The following is a 16719-nucleotide window of genomic DNA, read 5'->3' as shown; positions in this document are numbered from 1 at the left end:
TTAGAAAATTAGCCCCTAAGAGTCTTTGTCTGTGCAAAGTCCTGAATAATTCTACACAATATTCTCATAAGTTTCAAGGTGAGAGAATTTATGTTATTTCATTTTCCTTGGTTTCAGATTAATTTAAAACCTAGGTCCCTAACTGAGGAGAGGAGAGAAATGGGAAGTCTTTACACAAGAAGCAAGGCAGAGGTACAAACCCACAAATGGACACACAGACACACACCTTTACGGGCTTCTAAAGAGAACGGTGCAAACACGACGGGAAAATTGGGAGGTGATCAATTAAGACATTAAGTGTTTTGTGACACAGGGACGCATCTGCATTTTGCCCTGAGAAGAAGGGCCATCAGCTCATTTTCAGAGGGCTGCTGCCCACTGCCGCTCACACTGCAGATCAAAGCAAAACTGTCTGCTTGCATTTTCCAATCCGAATAGGGATGCTAATTTATACTCCTTAATGTGTGATGGTAAGAGACTCCTTCAATTAACTGAATTCTATGGCCAGCAAAATAAAAGGTATACAAAGAGGCTCGGGCTGGAAGAGCCGAAATTCTCATTAAATCAAAAGGTCCGGTATTCATTACCTCGTGCATCTGAGGCTAAACACTAAATATGGGGATCATCAAAGGAGGTTTGATGGGTTAAATTGAGAATATAATCTAATTAAAATATTAGACATGGTTAAATAGTTCTTTGATATTCATCTAAAGGTTTCATTAAAAATGGGTGCTTGAGGACTGTAGCATAGGAGATTATCGATTTTAAGTAGAGACAACAAATTTAGGGAGCTCATCAGCACTACTTCAAAGTGTTGCCCTTGTATGGAAGCAGGGAAAACAGGAAAAGACATCTCTGCCAGGTGACAGGATGGGAATAAGATGGGAGACAGGGCTAACCAGGCACCAGGACAGTGATTTTAATCATTGCATGATGGTAAAAAATGAAGTGTAAGATTAATTTGGGAGATGATTTGCCACTGAGGAGGGGGTACAATGTAGAGCTCTTCATTGGTTTTACTCCATAGGTTCTTGACTTTCTTCCTCTGTGTTAACAGCTTCCCCAAGGATGCCTGGTCAATACTTTCTGCATTTGAAATGTTGGACAGTTATTTCCCCTGGTGTCAAATTTGCACCATAGAATACCTGTTACTTAAATAGCTCTTGCAAAGGCGTGAGACCTTCGTGACAGAGGGTACTCTGAGAAGCCAGTTTAGCAATCCCGAGATGGGGGCTGGTCTCCAAAAGCAGCCAGTTCAGTAAAGGGTATTTATGAAATTGTATCAGAAATTTCCAAGGCTTCCCTAAAGAAAGTTGCCTGGAATGCTCACATCATTGTAATCCTCTCAACCTGTTAGAGCTATTTGATAGCGGAAGACCATTTATTCAGCTTATTGAAAATTAATTACTTACATTACCCAGGTTTGCAAGGGGGAAATGAAAAGGCAGTGGAGAGGCAGCCAGGGAGATAGATCCTGTTCACCAAATTTTTTCATCCTCTCTTGCAATTTTCCAAGGAGTCCCTGTACTGGAGGGGTAGAGAGAGCTGGAAAATCTATTCATTTTGTCTCATATTGTTATCTTGTGATGTGCTGTTTTCATAAGATTTTGGGAAGGTCTCAACTTCCTGGTTATTTTACTGAACCAAAATTAAGTAACCATACATGAAAAACAGGAATATTTCAGACTGGGGAGAAATGGAGGGAGATGAATGAAGGAACATAAATGACAGAAAAGGCTGCCATCCAAAACCTTTTGCTTTTCACTGGCTGTGCAAATTTGCTTAGGAAATTGGGAGATTTTATGTTTTATCATTCCCTTGTGAGAAAGATGTGAGGTTTTGCTTTAATGAAGCTACAGAGAGAGTAGAAACCAATTCTTAGTCTAGAAGGCAGGGATGAGTAGACAGTTGTATGAGATTTTCAGCTGCTCTGAGAACATACTTCAGCATATTTTAAAAAGTGGAATAAATATTTAAACACAATTTTATTAGAATACAGATCTTACCTTTATCTTGCCTTTAGTAGAAAGGTATTATTTTGTCTGACAACGTACACAACGTCTTAAAATTGTTGATATAAGGAGACCAAGCACGATGGATAAATGAAATCCATAGTAATTCAAAAATCCCACTTGTTTCTACCATTTAAAATCCTTTCCTTACTGAGAAAACAACTAAAGCACAAGTGGAGTGTTTCTGTATATTTCTGTCTCTCTGTTTTTACCCACTGGGAATAGAAATTATGAAAACGTGGTTAGCATTAGGGAGGAGAAGTCCGGTAGTCATCCTGTGAATACTTGACAGCTGGGTGAAACATGTATTATTCAAGTCTTATTATTACTCTAATAGGAAAAGGTAATCTTGAAAAAAAAAAAAAAAGACCTATTCAGGACAGCAACCCTGATTTTTCCTTCAGAACTTTACGTTTGTAAATGTTACTTCTAATAGGATGGTAATATGGATGTTTTGAAGCACATCTTGGCAGAGAATTAGCTACATTTCAATTCATTTTCTGCTATTTTTCAATAAGTAATTAAAAAAGAATCCCCTCGAGTTGATCTGGTCTATTGTAAGCCATTTGCTATCAACTCAAAGTTCTCAATTAGCTCCTGTGTTGTTATAATTACTGGACGTGTTTTCAAACAACTCCCAGTTAATAACTGTTGAGATGAAGAGTCATTTTCTCACTATAGACTAGACTGTGCACATTCATGCTTGCTGTGATGTTTTGACAATGATTCATTAACCAATAATAAGGCCTCATTTGGAACCATTAGGCTTCAGTGCCTTTGCTAGGCTTACCTTTTATTTTGTTTCTCAATATTGTCTTTTCTTGACTTGGTTTCTGGATAACTCCCAAGAGAATCCCTACTATACAAAACAATATCCTGAAGACAGCTGTCATTAAATTCAGCTACTTGTGAAAAAGCTCCCTTGAAGAGGATGCTCTTGTTGGAAACTCAAGATGGAAAAACACAGGGAAAAAGAGACGGTAATAGGGGAGAATACACGGTTTAAAGGTCCTTTATTTGCTTCAGCTCGTGGGGATGGGGCGGCTTAGATAGTCTGCCTTTCAATGGCATATATGTATCAATAACATCTGGTCAAATGCACGTCCTCCATCATTACATCATTCAAATATGAAATTCTTTGTTTTCTAATAGGCAGATTGTTCGTCTTTGAAATAGAAATGCTATAAAATTGATCACTGACTCACTCGGGCCTATAGAAAATTGATATTGTCATTAGTATGAAAAAGGTGTTCATCATTCACTGTTCCTGCAGTGTCTCTAGCTGTCTTGGAATCACGATAGGTGAGTGACATTCTGTGGGAGCCTACCTTTGTGTCTCTCTGTTGCCCTGGAAAGAGTGCCATGGCATCGTCATAGCTCACAGCCACCTGAAACTCTTGGGTTCAAATGATCCTCTTGCCTCAGCCCCTTGAGTAGCGGGGACTACGGGCACCCACCACAATGTCTGGCTGGTTATTGTATTTTTGGTAGAGATGGGGGTCTTGCTCTTGGCTCAGGCTGGTCTTGAACTCCTGAGCTCATGTGATCCACCTGCCTCCGCCTCCCAGAGTGTTGGGATTATAGACATGAAACACTATGCCTGGCCATGAAGGGCCATTTTGATTCAAGCACCAAACTTTCAGCAAGTGTGTTTTATTTCTTTAGCCCAAGATACTTTAGATACCACCTGGCACTATATGAAGAATTTTGATGTTCTAGTTTCCTATGTACTGGATGGTGAGGACCTGCCTTGGGCTTCTCACTTAACCCTTACCTGCTTCATTAAGTCTGGGCTCTTGACAGTATGCTAACAGAGAAACAATTGTAAAGGTTTTGAAATACTCCAGAAAAAGAAAATAAATGGTGTCTTTTTTATTGGTCAGCATCTAAGTTTCAGTTGCTTTATCTATTACAACTTTATCAATGTAATAGGGAAGTTGCCAGCTTATACATGCTAAAAAATTGTTAGGTGCACAGTAGTGCGTATTTCTAAAAGTTGAACTTGATGGAAATTCAGGTTCAAAACTGAAATTCATAGCAACCACATGCTCCTTGCCCACACAAAGAAACAAGAGCAACCTCCTTCTCTAGACATACTCAAACAGTCCTATTCTTGGTGTTGAAAGGCAGGGGATTCGGACCTGGCTACTCTTCCCTTGCTCTCAGGGGGGCTGACGGATGAACTTCAGAGTCGCTTTCCTCTTCCTGACTTCCATTTCCTCTTCTGAAAAATTGGCAGTCAAAAAAGCCAACTCTTTTGAAGCTCTAAATTCCTTTAAGATACCCTAATAGAAATGGAATATTTAAAAGTTTTACCCCATTCCTTTAATAAGAAAACACAAGAATGTCTCTATAGATATACCCTTAAGTTTACATTTAAGGCCATTTAGAAAAAAGAAAATGAAGGTTATTTATTCTATTTCATTTTTCTAAAAATGTCTTCACTATGTGCCCCGAAAGTGGCCTAATTTTTTATAAATACTATATTTTAGGAGCAGTGTGGCCTGTGATTTTGAAAAAATTAATGCCTCATATATTTTTTCCAAATATTCCTGAGACATGATTTGCCAGTTTTCTGTTTATTTTCAGATACTTGTTATCTGTCCAGATTCCTGATTCTGACTGCTCGCAGTTTGAAGAGAAAGTTGTATACATGTAGCTTCTATACGTGTAACCCCATCATGGTATATGTGAAATGTATACAACAAGGGATTAAATCCCCAAAGCGAGTCCTTATGCCACATGTGTAGATAAACCGACTCGTTCCTAATGGGTGTTAAAATTATCTATTTCTAGGCATGCCCGCCTCAGAATGCAATGGCCGTCTAATATAAAAAAGGGAAGTAAAAATTAAATCCTCCAGTAATTATTTTAAGACTGGGAATTTTTACAATGTTTCAAAAGATTAAACAATATTCACAATGAGGAGTAAACTACAGAATACTTTTGTCTTATCTAATAATGTTATTCTTATTAATAATAATTGTTTTTTTTTTAGAGACAGAGTCTCACTTTGATGCTCTTGGTAGAGTGCTGTGGCATCACAGTTCACAGCAATCTCCAGCTCTTGGGCTTAGGCGATTCTCTTGCCTCAGCCTCCTGAGTAGCTGGGACTATAGGCGCCCACCACAATGCCCGGCTATTTTTTTGTTGCAGTTTGGCTGGAGCTGGGTTCAAACTGGCCACCCTCGGTATATGGGACTGGCAACCTACTCACTGAGCCACAGGTGCCACCACCCAATAATATTTTCTTGAGACAGGGTGTCGCTCTGTTGCTCAGGCTAAAGTGTGGTAGCATCAGCCAAGCTCACAGCAACCTCAAATTCCTGGGCTGAAGGGATCTTGCTGGCTCAGCTTAATAAGTAGCTGGGACTGTAGGCGCTCGCCACCATGTATGGTTAGTTTTTCTATTTCTAGTAGAGACAGGGTCTTGCTCTTGCTCAGGCTGGTCTTGAAGTGATCTTGAGCTCAAGTGATCCTCCTGCCTCCAGATCCCAAAGTGCTGAGATTACAGGTGTGAGCCACCGCACCCGTCTTACCTATCATTATTTTTTGTGTGAAAACACACATAGGACAATGTTTTAAGCTGTTTGTGATGGCAAGAGGCTCAGCAAATTTATATACTTGGAGTAAGTAGCTTTGGTAAAGTATGTCTCTCAAAATTGCCTGAGTTGGGAATTTCTGGACTTCTTGTAAGATTTCTAATTAATGTCTTGATGGTCTGTTAGAACAATAATGGAATTTGTTCTATTTGAGTAGGTTCATCTAGATTAACTCCATTTCATTCAATTTTGTAGGAAACCCTTTGCTAGTCTTGGCTATTTAAGTAATTTTTTGAAGTGTTATCTCAAAATTTACTTGTGAATAGCCCAATTGAGTTCATTTGAGGAGAAACTCGAGTGTTTATATTTTATTTCCCTATTAAGAAGAGAAAGACAAGTAGATAAATTCATTTCTGGGTAACTTCCAAGATTTTCATTATATTAAGGGAGAGTAGAGATAGTTTAAGAAATCAGAAGATCCAATATAAAACCAAAGGCTTTATTCTCTAGTTCTTATTCATCCCCAATTCTAATTGATTTGAAAATAAATAGTTGATAGTTTTTTCTTCCTAGAAAGTAAAATATGGCACTAAAATCTGATCGGGCCCCTATTTTAGGTCTTGCAGAAAGCAGACACAGGCAATATTGTTAGATGACCATAACGGGAATGCTAGGCTGTCACTCCCAGTGCTGACAGGTGGGGTGGAGATTCCGCTCTCCCTGTCCGTTCCTGGAGCTCTGGGTCTCCTACCTAATGTTGTCTACACGATGTGAAGGACTTTGAAAGCAGCCACAGCCTGTTTTTCCCTTTCGTGTCTGCTCTGCAGTATTTCCAGCAGTGAGATTTCGGGTAATCTTTCTTCTTTTCCAGCATAGGTTGGATTTTTTTTTTCCTTTGATGCTTGGTCAGTCACACTGGATGGTTTGGGTTTTGGGATGGTCTTAGCATATTCCAAAGCCTAAAAGCATAAAGGTGACATTTTATTTCAAATAGGAAATGAGCCTAGCTTCCTTCAATTAAATCTGGTCTTAAGACATGTTTATGAATGATGTGTAAATGGAGACTATGCTGCAATAACTTACTGAAACATGGGTGAAAATGAAGTTCAAATAGAAAATGCAAAAAAGTGCAATGGAATGCACAGTTTAAGCAAAATAAATTGGCCATGAAATAATATTGTGGGGGGGGAGGGAAGAAAAGCGTTGAAGGCTGATGCATACACCTGTGTCCTCTGAATGTTTTCTTTATAAAACTGAGTCTCATTCAAGTGTTTGGAAATATATTCCAGTGTATTCCAATATATTCAAATGTTTAATTTATTTAATTTTGGCAGTTTTATTAAACTTAAACATTTATTAAGGAGGTACTAACAGACTTCCCTATCCAAAGAGGACTTGTTATAGCTTGAGACCAAGGACATCACTGCAGTTGATATAAATTGAGCCCCTATTATTACATTGGCTATTCTTGTTCCTACATTGTAGAAAGCATTAGAGGCTGAATTTTTTTCTTTTTTATTATATCTATAGAAACTTAGATGCTGAAAAAAGGAAGGGTTTTTTTTTTTCAGTGATGTCATTTCTGAAAGGCATTACAACAAAAATGAGATTATTAAATATGATTCCTAAATTTGTTTTTATATTAGTTTTGTATTTAAATAAGAGTTGATTGAAGGCTGATATGGGAATGGCTATTATATTTTAGGTCCTGAAAGGGGAGAAAGAAAACATCTAAAACAGTTCTATAGGAATTTTTAATTATAGATTTGTTGCCTTGAAGCTCTTCATGAAAAAATAATGGATGGGAGAAAAAAGAAAAAGTGGCACCATGGAAACTCAATCAAGTGAACTGAGGTCTTCAAGGTCTGGGGATGAAAGGCAATAAATAGAAAAACATGATGGTCTGTGAAAGAGAACATGAAGTACAAATTCCTAGAGGCACCAGAGGATCACTTGTTCCTCCTCTAGAGGGTCCCTGTCCTTACTGGGCCTGCAGAGATCAATTGAGGCAGAGACTTGCATTGCGAAGCCCTGTGTCTCCACACGGCGTATTTCAGTCACATCACAACTGATGGCTGGGTGACATCGGAGAGGGAGAACATTCTGTATTTCTTGAAATCATTTTTCTTTAATAGAAGAACCTATGCATTAGGATCCCTATGGAAAAGTACAGGGCAATGGACTTGAAAGAAACAATCCAGGTCTTTTCTTTGACATAGAAACAGCAAAATGACAGCAATTTCCTTAAGAATTGGGTCCACTGGTGGGATTACAGCTACGGTGCATCTTACAAGGGTACATGTGAAACTTAGTAAATGTAGAATATAAATGTCTTAACACAATAACTAAGAAAATGCCAGGAAGGCTATGTTAACCAGTGTGACGAAAATGTGTCAAACGGTCTATCAAACCAGTGTATGGTGCCCCATGATTGCATTCATGTACACAGCTATGACTTAATAATAATAATAAAAAAAAAAGATTTGGGTCCACACCTACGGTGCATCTTGGAAGGGTACAGGTGAAATTTACTAAGTGTAGAGAATAAGGGTCTGAACACAATAATTAAGAAAATGCCATGAAGGCTATGTTAACCAGTTCGGTGAAAATATTTCAAACTGTATATAAAACCAGCACATTGTACCTCATGATTGCATTATTGTACACAGCTATGATTTAATTGAAAAAAAAAGAATTTATTTAATGATACCGAATGAAACTGATAGTTAATGGGGATTGCTAGTTTCTTCTAAGAAACTACCATATTGAATTTTTCTGGGCAACAAACTTAAGCTACTATACGTGGAAGAAAAGATGTGGAGACCGTGAACTTCAGGGGGAAACAAAAAGACCAACCTTAAAGCGTGTGTGTCCCTACCGGGTCACCATCTGTGAGCGACCGTAGCCTCAGGAATGGTAGTAGCTAAACAATCTGTGTTCCCCAAATGTGGGGACATCTTTTTTAAGAGCTCATGAAGTTTTATTTTAATTCTGATTGAAAATGATATTGGAAATGTAAATCAAGATATAAACGATCAATTACAGAGTGATTATCCATTACCTTCTGCCGAGGGATGGAAGATTTCTTTTCGGTTTTTGCAGTTTGCGGTTTTGACAGAACAGAGAGTGTCTTCGTGTTGTATTCTTTAACTTGTTTTGCGTATTCTTTTTGCTGTACTAATTTTTGCATCTGTTCAGAGAATCAAAGTTGGGATGAAGGATGGGTCATACTAGTTTTTTCTGCTCTCTAAAGTCACTCTGATTTGAGAGAGTTGGTTAGCTTGTATCAGCAGCACAGGAGAAATGGGGCGACCCTGCGTAAGGTGGCAGCAGCGAAATGGTTAACTTAATGTTTGTCCTCCAGTCTCTGAGAGAAGGCACATCACTGCAATAGCAGGCCCAGTGTTCCCTTAACAGTGGCTAAATCACATTCAGCCCCTTCTTTGTTGCATTTACCCAATTTATTTTCATTTTTGCTTCCAACTTTGAACTAGACTCTCTTTTTATGCCTTGAGTGCAACTGCAGTTAAAACACATTAAATGAAGATCCCCTTTCACTAGAGGAAAGAGAATAAAGTGGGTGCACTTTTCAGGGGTTGAAAAACTCTTACCCTAAGTGTCCCCTCTGTAGCCACTCTTCACAATTATCAAGGTAACTCTGTCAGGAAAGACCAACAACCACATAACATACCCATCTCTTTTCCTGGGCAGGCCTTCAAAACTACTCACTCAAAGATGGATAGCTGTAACAGCATGAGCTAAGTATTTTTATTTTATGGTGAAAGGAGTGTCTGGGTCTCTTTTCTGAATCTCTATTCAGAGTGAGACATTTGAATGAGAGCCTAATTCTGGGGCTGCTTCCTTATACAGTTTGCTAAAACAGATGGGCAAAGTCAAGATCGGAGACACGGTTTGTACATTTCACTCACTTTGTCTCTGATAGACTCGAAGTCAGGTCCGAGGCCACCAAGCTTCACGTCTCTTTTCTGATAACCTTTCAGCTTGGAACTCTAAAAATACAACCAGAGAAACAGTTTCTTTTAAGGACATGTGTGTCTCCCCCCACGCTGTCCTAGCCACCTACCCTAAGAAGGAAAATGAAGCAATGGAAGCCCCTGCGCACTGTCGGAGAATTGGGTGAATTTCCTGACAGTTCTTTCATTTTAATGGTAGTTATGGATAATGGGTCTCTCTGGTGATTTGTAGCTGGTTAACTAACATGTTTTGACTTCATGTCACTTCTTCAATGAGCAAAATTGACATTTTGAAAACTATAAATAAAAATGTTTAAGCTACTGATGTGCTGTTTTGTGATTAACCATTTTAATAGAACATATTTATTACTACTTTGCCACTGTTGCTGTTACAGTTATGCCCAGTCTCAGCCAGTTTGCTCAACCAAATGACTTCCCTGGAAGAAGCCATATAAATACATCAGGTAAGCACAGTGCTTGGAAAAGAGAGTTCCCTCTCCAGTGACGTCAGAGCATTGCCCATTAGAGATACTGTATAGAGAAAGAAGGTAGCAACCTTTATAGTTTTGCTATTGGTTGTCTGAGAAAAAACAGGTGCTTTTAAAGGAAAAACAAGTATAATGCATTTATAGTATTCAAAAGAAAGTGAGCATTTAAGAGTCTTGTCAAGACATTTTGTTCAGTCAGTGTGATTTTAGATATTTTGAAGGGCACACAGAACATTACTAGTTTATAGTAACTCTTTTTTTTTTTTTTTTTGGAGACACAGTCTCACTTTGTCACCCTTGTAGAGTGCTGTGGCGTCACAGCTCACAGCAACCTCCAGCTCTTGGGCTTAGGCGATTCTCTTGCTTCAGCCTCTGGAGTAGCTGGGACTACAGGTGCTGGCCACAAATGCCTGGCTATTTTTTTTTGTTGCAGTTTGGCTGAGGCTGGGTTCGAACCTCGGTATATGGGGCCGGCGCCCTACTCACTGAGCCACAGGCGTCACCCTAGTCATTCTTATTAGTACTATACATTTAGAAGCACAGAGCAAGAGGTGAGGGAATTTAATTATTAGATTATGACACTTGAGCCTAATGATAGGCAAGGAAAACCTTATGCTCTCCTGACCATGACAGAGTTTAAGATAGTCCTCAAACTACTGCTTTCAAAATCAAAACTGAAGTTTTAGACTTGCAACTTTGCCTCACGGGGAAACCAGATCCTTTTTTTCTTTCGGTTTGTTAATTGTTTCCTTTCTTGCAAAAGGTAGGAAAGACAATACGAGAGAGTTGGTTTGAATGGCATCTAAGCATCTAAATTTATGCTTAAAAATGGAGAAAAACTAGCCATACTGAAGGGCCAGCTGTTGTGTAGTGACTGTGAATGATACTACCTGTGTATACGGTAATGACGAGGCACAGGATTTTCATAAACTTAGAAGCTCCTTTTAATTATTAAGTCCTAAGATATACAACACGTCTAATATGTGCTTTTCTTTTTTTTTTTCTTTCTTTTTCTTTTTTGGAGACAGGGTCTTGCTCTGTCGTCCAGGCTAGAGTGTAGTGGTACGGTCATAGCTCATTGTAACCTTGAACTTCTGGGCTCAAATGCTCCTCTTGCCTCAGCCTCCTGAGTTGCTGGTGCTATAGGTGCATGCCGCCTCCCCTCGCTTATTTTGTTTTATTTTACTTTTTATTATCTTCTGTGTCAAGATGGGGTCTTGCTATGTTGCCCAGCCTGATCTTAAATCAGTGGTTCTTCCACCTCAACCTCTCAAAGTGTTAGGATTGTAGGTGTAAGCTACTATGCCTGGTCTAATTTGTATTCCCCTATCACCCAATGTTTTCCAAAAAATGTCTTTTTTATGCATAGCATCCTATCGTCTAGTTATAGCTAGATTATGATGCTAATCCTCTAAAGGTCGACCATTGAAGATCTCCTATGGGGAGCATTGTTTGTGGACTATTCTGATGATTTCTATGAGATAAGTTAATAGCAGTAGAATTATTCAGACAAAATGAACATCTTTCAGGCCATCGGTTAACACTTGCATTCGTAATGGAGCAATAAGATTGCTCTTTTTGCCTAAACCTTGATGACACTGGGTATTATCACGCTCTGAAACCTTTGCAATTAATAGGTGAATGAACTCAGATGACTTACACTTGGCAATGGCAAATTTATTCTTTCTTTCATGTGTGCCGTCGTAGGGTAATCACTGAATTACTATTTGCCAAAGAAAACCAGTAATGAAAAGGAAGGACCCCCTTCCCCCATATCCAAGCCATAAATCCAATTTGTTCAAAGATGATGAGAAAGAAATGATCAGTGCCCACAAATCACAGCCTTGGTTTAAAGAAGCTTAACTTTTAATCATTCCACTGACTCGCAAGAGACACATTGTGAGGGAGGGATAATTGCCCAGTACCCTCTAGCCACAGCTTTTACTGTCACCTCCAAGAGAAATCTTGGCTATCACAGAACAGAGCTGAGGGTCTGGCATCCCGTATTGACCCAAAGGGACAAGAGTGTGGCCCACAGGGGCCAACTCCAAATGCTGTTGATCCCTTTATAGGATGAAGTGCTTATAGCAAAGGGACATTTCTCAAGGGATAGTGATGGCTCCAAACGGGGTTTGTTCTGGGTGACTGGCAATGAACACGCCTAGGTTCATTTCAGTTTGGCGCAAGTAATCTTGATTTGTTCTCAGCGCTGAGATTTTGTTTGATCTCTCTCTGTCAGAAGTCTTTGTCACAGCTTTATTAAGATCTGACTTACGTTCCACAAAATTCATCCACTTGAAGTTGTACAATTCAATAGTTCTTAGTATATTCACTCAATTGTGGAAACATCACCAGAACCCAATTGTAGAACAATTTAGTCACTGTCTAAAGAACCTCTGGACCCATTAGGAGTCATCTCCCTTTCCCCCACCTCCACCTCCAGCCCTGGACAACCCTTAATTTACTTAAATTTACTCTTTAAATCCCCAGAATTTACTTTGATTTACTACTCTTTGGCTGTTACAAAACTAAAATGTCATAGCGACTCCATGCCAAAAAAGAAAAAAAAACCCATACATCAACAATGATAGTCTCGGAACAAATTGTGCACACTCAACACATCTCCGATGGGATTTGCTGCTGGTGTTTGCACAAGATACACACAAACGGACAGACCCTGGCACTGTCTCAGGAGTGTTAGGACCAGCCCAGCCCCTCTGCACGGACGTTCATAATCAATGGTTTTAGCAGATGACAGCGCGGCGGGACTTGCCGTATGGAAGGTTTCTACCCATAGTCAATCGTCAATCACAATTCTTCTCCAGCCAGGAGAGATTTTTAATCATACACTTGGGACGCATTGTGCCCAACTTGGAAATGACATTGACTGTTCTATCAGGGCTGGCCTGCTGTGGGGGACACTGCAGAGCTATTCTCTAGAAAATTCCTCAGATGCATAAGTATGAGAAAGTTAGTGAAAAATGGGACAAGAAACAATGCCTGGGATACCGGGGAACAGCGAGCGAAGGAAATTTGCTCCGCAGTTGCTAAACTTAATCCAAATAAACCTCTTCTTAGAAACAGTCAGGCAGCAATGGCCAGATTGTCTGTGACAACAGACACGTGAGTTAATTACTTCAGCCCAACACGGTCAACTGTCAGAGCTCCTTAAGCAGTTATTTTGTGCTGGGTTGCAACAGATGCTTTTATACCTTTGTCATCCTTGGCACTATGTTAATCTCCTACTGTCTGATGTCTGGATTTAATGGTATGGACAATGCCGAGTATTCAGAAATCGGTCACAATCGAACTGCCAGGAGAAGAGGAAGGGTACTTGGGCCTATTATCTTTACAAATCCTCAAATTTTTAATGCGATTCAGGGTGACTCCCTTGGAAACTGTGAGATTTGATGGGACTAGCAAATGGGCATGACCTGGGTAATGATTCCCTCTGTCTGGTGCCCCGGCTACCTGCTGTCCTATACAAATAGCTCATTTTACCTTCTGGAATAGCTTAAAGGACAAAGAGTGCCTCTGTGTGTTTGTTAGATGAAGGCTGGAGTGGCTGGACCGAGACGATGGGTACATATGCATTGCAACATCGCCGATGGAAACCAGGAGGGGATTTTCCCAGTGGGAAAGAGGGTTAGGACTGCAATAACTGGAAATTCTCCTTCCTCTTCCCTGCCCTCCTGTGCTTTTAGATTTCTGAGGGTACAAACTATACTTGGGGGACTTTACTTTTCTCAGTAAAACACAAATTCAAATTACTAAAAAGAGGAAGATGGGAAAGGAAACATGTTTAGTTGACGTGTATTTGGTGCCAGGGACTAAAGTTTTAGTACATGTTTCGTTTGACATCACCTGAAATCGACAAAGGGAAAGAATAATTTTAATTGTGCATTTGAGGAAATGGGGGCTCAGGTGAATTAATAACTTGCCCAAGTCACAGAGATACCAGGTGACAGTGCTGAGGTGAGAACTGAGTCCTTGACATTCACTAAACTCCGCTGACTGAGAGTTGAGTGTAAAAGGTTGCGTTTTCAACAGGAGTCCATAGTTGGCAAGAACTCTAACATGGAAGGTTCTCTTCTGAGGTGGTGTGTTTGGCTGTTTCTTAGGCTGTGGAAATCTATAAACTCCCCAGTAAACGGGCTGTCCTCAACCTTGAGCATGAGTTGGTTCCAAAGTTCAGAAGACACGCCCCTATACAATAATAATGTGTGTGATGTCCAGTTTCCTAGTCTAGTTTACAAACTTTGATTTATGAAACAAGAGTCTACTAGTATCTTAGTCCCCTTCTTCTCTTTTTTCTTCTCTAAAGGCCCCATGGGAGGGTCCTCTGACTTCACAGACCTGTTTTCTTGGACACTTTGCTCCGCATACCACAGCCAGATGGTACAAATCTGACCGTGTTCAGAATTCTCCAGTGTTTCCCTTCTGGCCTATAGAATGAAGTCCCTCTTCTTTGAATGGAAAACAAGATCCTTTAAGACCCAGTCCCTGCCTACCTCTCTGCTGACACCTCTCAACTCGCCATGCCTTCCAGGTTCAGTCACAGGGACTCAAAATGTTTCCCTTTCCAGCAGGGGTCATGTCCCAGCTTCAGAACCTTTGTTCATGCAGGTCCCCCTGCCTGAAATGCTCTCTCAGTCTTTCTTCTTTGCCAACTCTCCACCATCCTCTCAGAGGTTTGTTTGCCCTCAGGCTAGGACATGTGTTAGCTTTTGCGTTCCTCTGTGTTCCTCATGCGTGTCTACGTTTTTTGTTTGTGTTTTTTTTTTTTTTTGCTTGAAACCTTATAATGAAGCTATTTACATGGTATCTGTCTTCCCCAATTTCTTTCTTTCTTTCTTTTTTTTTTATTTTTTTGAGACAGACACTCCCTATGTCACCCTTGGTAGACTGCCATTGCAACACTGCTCACAGCAACTTCAAACTCTTGGGCTTAAGCGATTCTCTTGCCTCAGCCTAGGACTACAGGCGCCCGCCACATGCCCAGCTATTTTTTTGTGGTAGTTGTTATTGTTGTTTAGCAGGCCCGGGCCGGGTTTGAACCTGCCAGCCTCGGTGTATGTGGCCAGTGCCCTAACTACTGAAGTACGGGTGCCAAGCCATGTTAGTTTCATCTAACTCATGTAACTGTAAGCTTTTTTGGGGACGGCCATGGCTCTTTCTTTTCTTTTTTTTTTTTTTTTGAGACAGAGGCTCACTGTTTTATTCCAGGCTAGAGTGCCATGGGGTGTCATAGGTCGCAGCAACCTCAAACTCTTGGGCTCAAGGGATCTTCTTGCCTCAGAGTCCTAAGTAGCTGGGATTATAGACACCTGCCACAAGGCGCAGCTATTTTTAGAGACGAGGTCTTGCTCTTGCTCAGGCTGGTCTCGAACCTCTAATCTCAGGCAATCAATCCGCCTCAGCTTCCCAGAGTGCTGGAATTACAGGCGTGAGCCCCCAGGCCAGGCCTCATCCATCTTTATATCCCAGCACCTACCAAGTTCCTAGTAGGACTTCAACAAATACCTGTATATATTGACTTGAACTAGGAATGATTTGCTTAGTTCTTCCAACACTGCCTTTGAGAGGATGCCCTTCTGGACTGAGGTGCTCACTGCCCCAGGCCTGGGAGGGCTGTCTGCCAAGGGCTCACAGTAGAGCCCCTCCCTGAGAACTACTCTGAGCCACTGGAGCTGCGGCGCCCAGTCACCACCCTTCCCAGGGCAGTCATTGCCCAGTGGCTGGTGTGGGGGAACAAATGCCTGGGCCACTTGCCTTTAAGGGTCCTACCTGCAGAACCTGGAGGACCCGGGCTGAGGCTTCTGCTGCATCTGTCCACCTCTCCCTGTGCCCAGCTCTGCCTCCCTCACCCTCCTGCTGGGGAGTCACTCACTCAATCCCATGTTCTCATATTTCAGATGTGAGAATGAACCTGGGGAGACTCAGGTTAGAGTAGGGGTTGGGGTGGGGTGCAGAAGTTTTACTGAAGGAGGATCGTTGTCTGTAAATGTAGACCTCCCTGAGATGACTCAGACAGGAGGGTGGAAAGGACATCCTGGCAGCAACAACTTCTAGAAAGGAGAAGGAAAGGCAGGGAGCAGCAGGGGCTGGAGGGAAGAAGTTCCTCAGGGCCACCGTGTGGCAGCAGCTTGTTAATGACCATCCCCGTTCCAGGGCTATACTCAGGGGAAGCAAAACCGAGGCCCTGGTCTTGCTGGAATTTAAAGGTTACTTGTGAAAATGATGCTTTAATTACCTTGACGCTGCTCCTTCTCCTATGTTTTTTTCCTTTTTCCAGCTGGATCAGGTAACCTTCAGAATTGCTACGGCTGATTTTCTTTTGCTTTCTTTGGCTTCTCACTGACCTGAGCTGGGATTCGCTTTCTACCCTGGACAGTATGGGTGGAAGGGTGACGCTGGATGAGGCCTCTTCACCCGGCTGCACCTCGGTCAGCTGCACTAGGGCCTGCTGGTGCTGCTCCATGATCTGAGTGAGCCTTGAGTCTGGAGAGGCTCTGACAGGCTGGCTGTCAGAGGAAGAGTGGAATTTCCTTAACGGAAAAAAAAAAAACACAGCAAAAATCTATTAATAAAACTTGGATACGTAAGATCTCTAGCATAAAAGTCTTCACGAACCATTGATTTGATGTGGTTATCACCCCCAAATCATATTAATAGCCTTTGGCTTAATCTTTTCATGAATACA

At 41.0% G+C, this 16719-nt stretch overlaps 1 protein-coding gene across 1 annotated transcript in view; it reads right to left on the bottom strand.

The window, feature by feature from the left end:
- Positions 1 to 6009: 6009 nt before the first annotated feature.
- The window catches only part of JHY (junctional cadherin complex regulator), a 54484-nt gene continuing 43774 nt past the window's right edge, over positions 6010 to 16719 (bottom strand). Inside the window, exons 6-9 of the mRNA XM_053594704.1 lie at positions 16270 to 16564; positions 9484 to 9564; positions 8616 to 8744; positions 6010 to 6513 (exon numbers count right to left, since the gene is read on the bottom strand). Of these exons, the coding sequence (XP_053450679.1) occupies positions 6316 to 6513; positions 8616 to 8744; positions 9484 to 9564; positions 16270 to 16564 (703 nt within the window). The 3' untranslated portion in view covers positions 6010 to 6315. The remainder of the gene's footprint in view (positions 6514 to 8615; positions 8745 to 9483; positions 9565 to 16269; positions 16565 to 16719) is intronic.

Source organism: Nycticebus coucang, chromosome 6 (assembly GCF_027406575.1).
Source record: "Nycticebus coucang isolate mNycCou1 chromosome 6, mNycCou1.pri, whole genome shotgun sequence".
Lineage (NCBI taxonomy): Eukaryota > Metazoa > Chordata > Mammalia > Primates > Lorisidae > Nycticebus > Nycticebus coucang.
The sequence above is the reverse complement of the archived record's forward strand: the minus strand, read 5'-3'. Positions and strand labels throughout refer to the sequence as shown.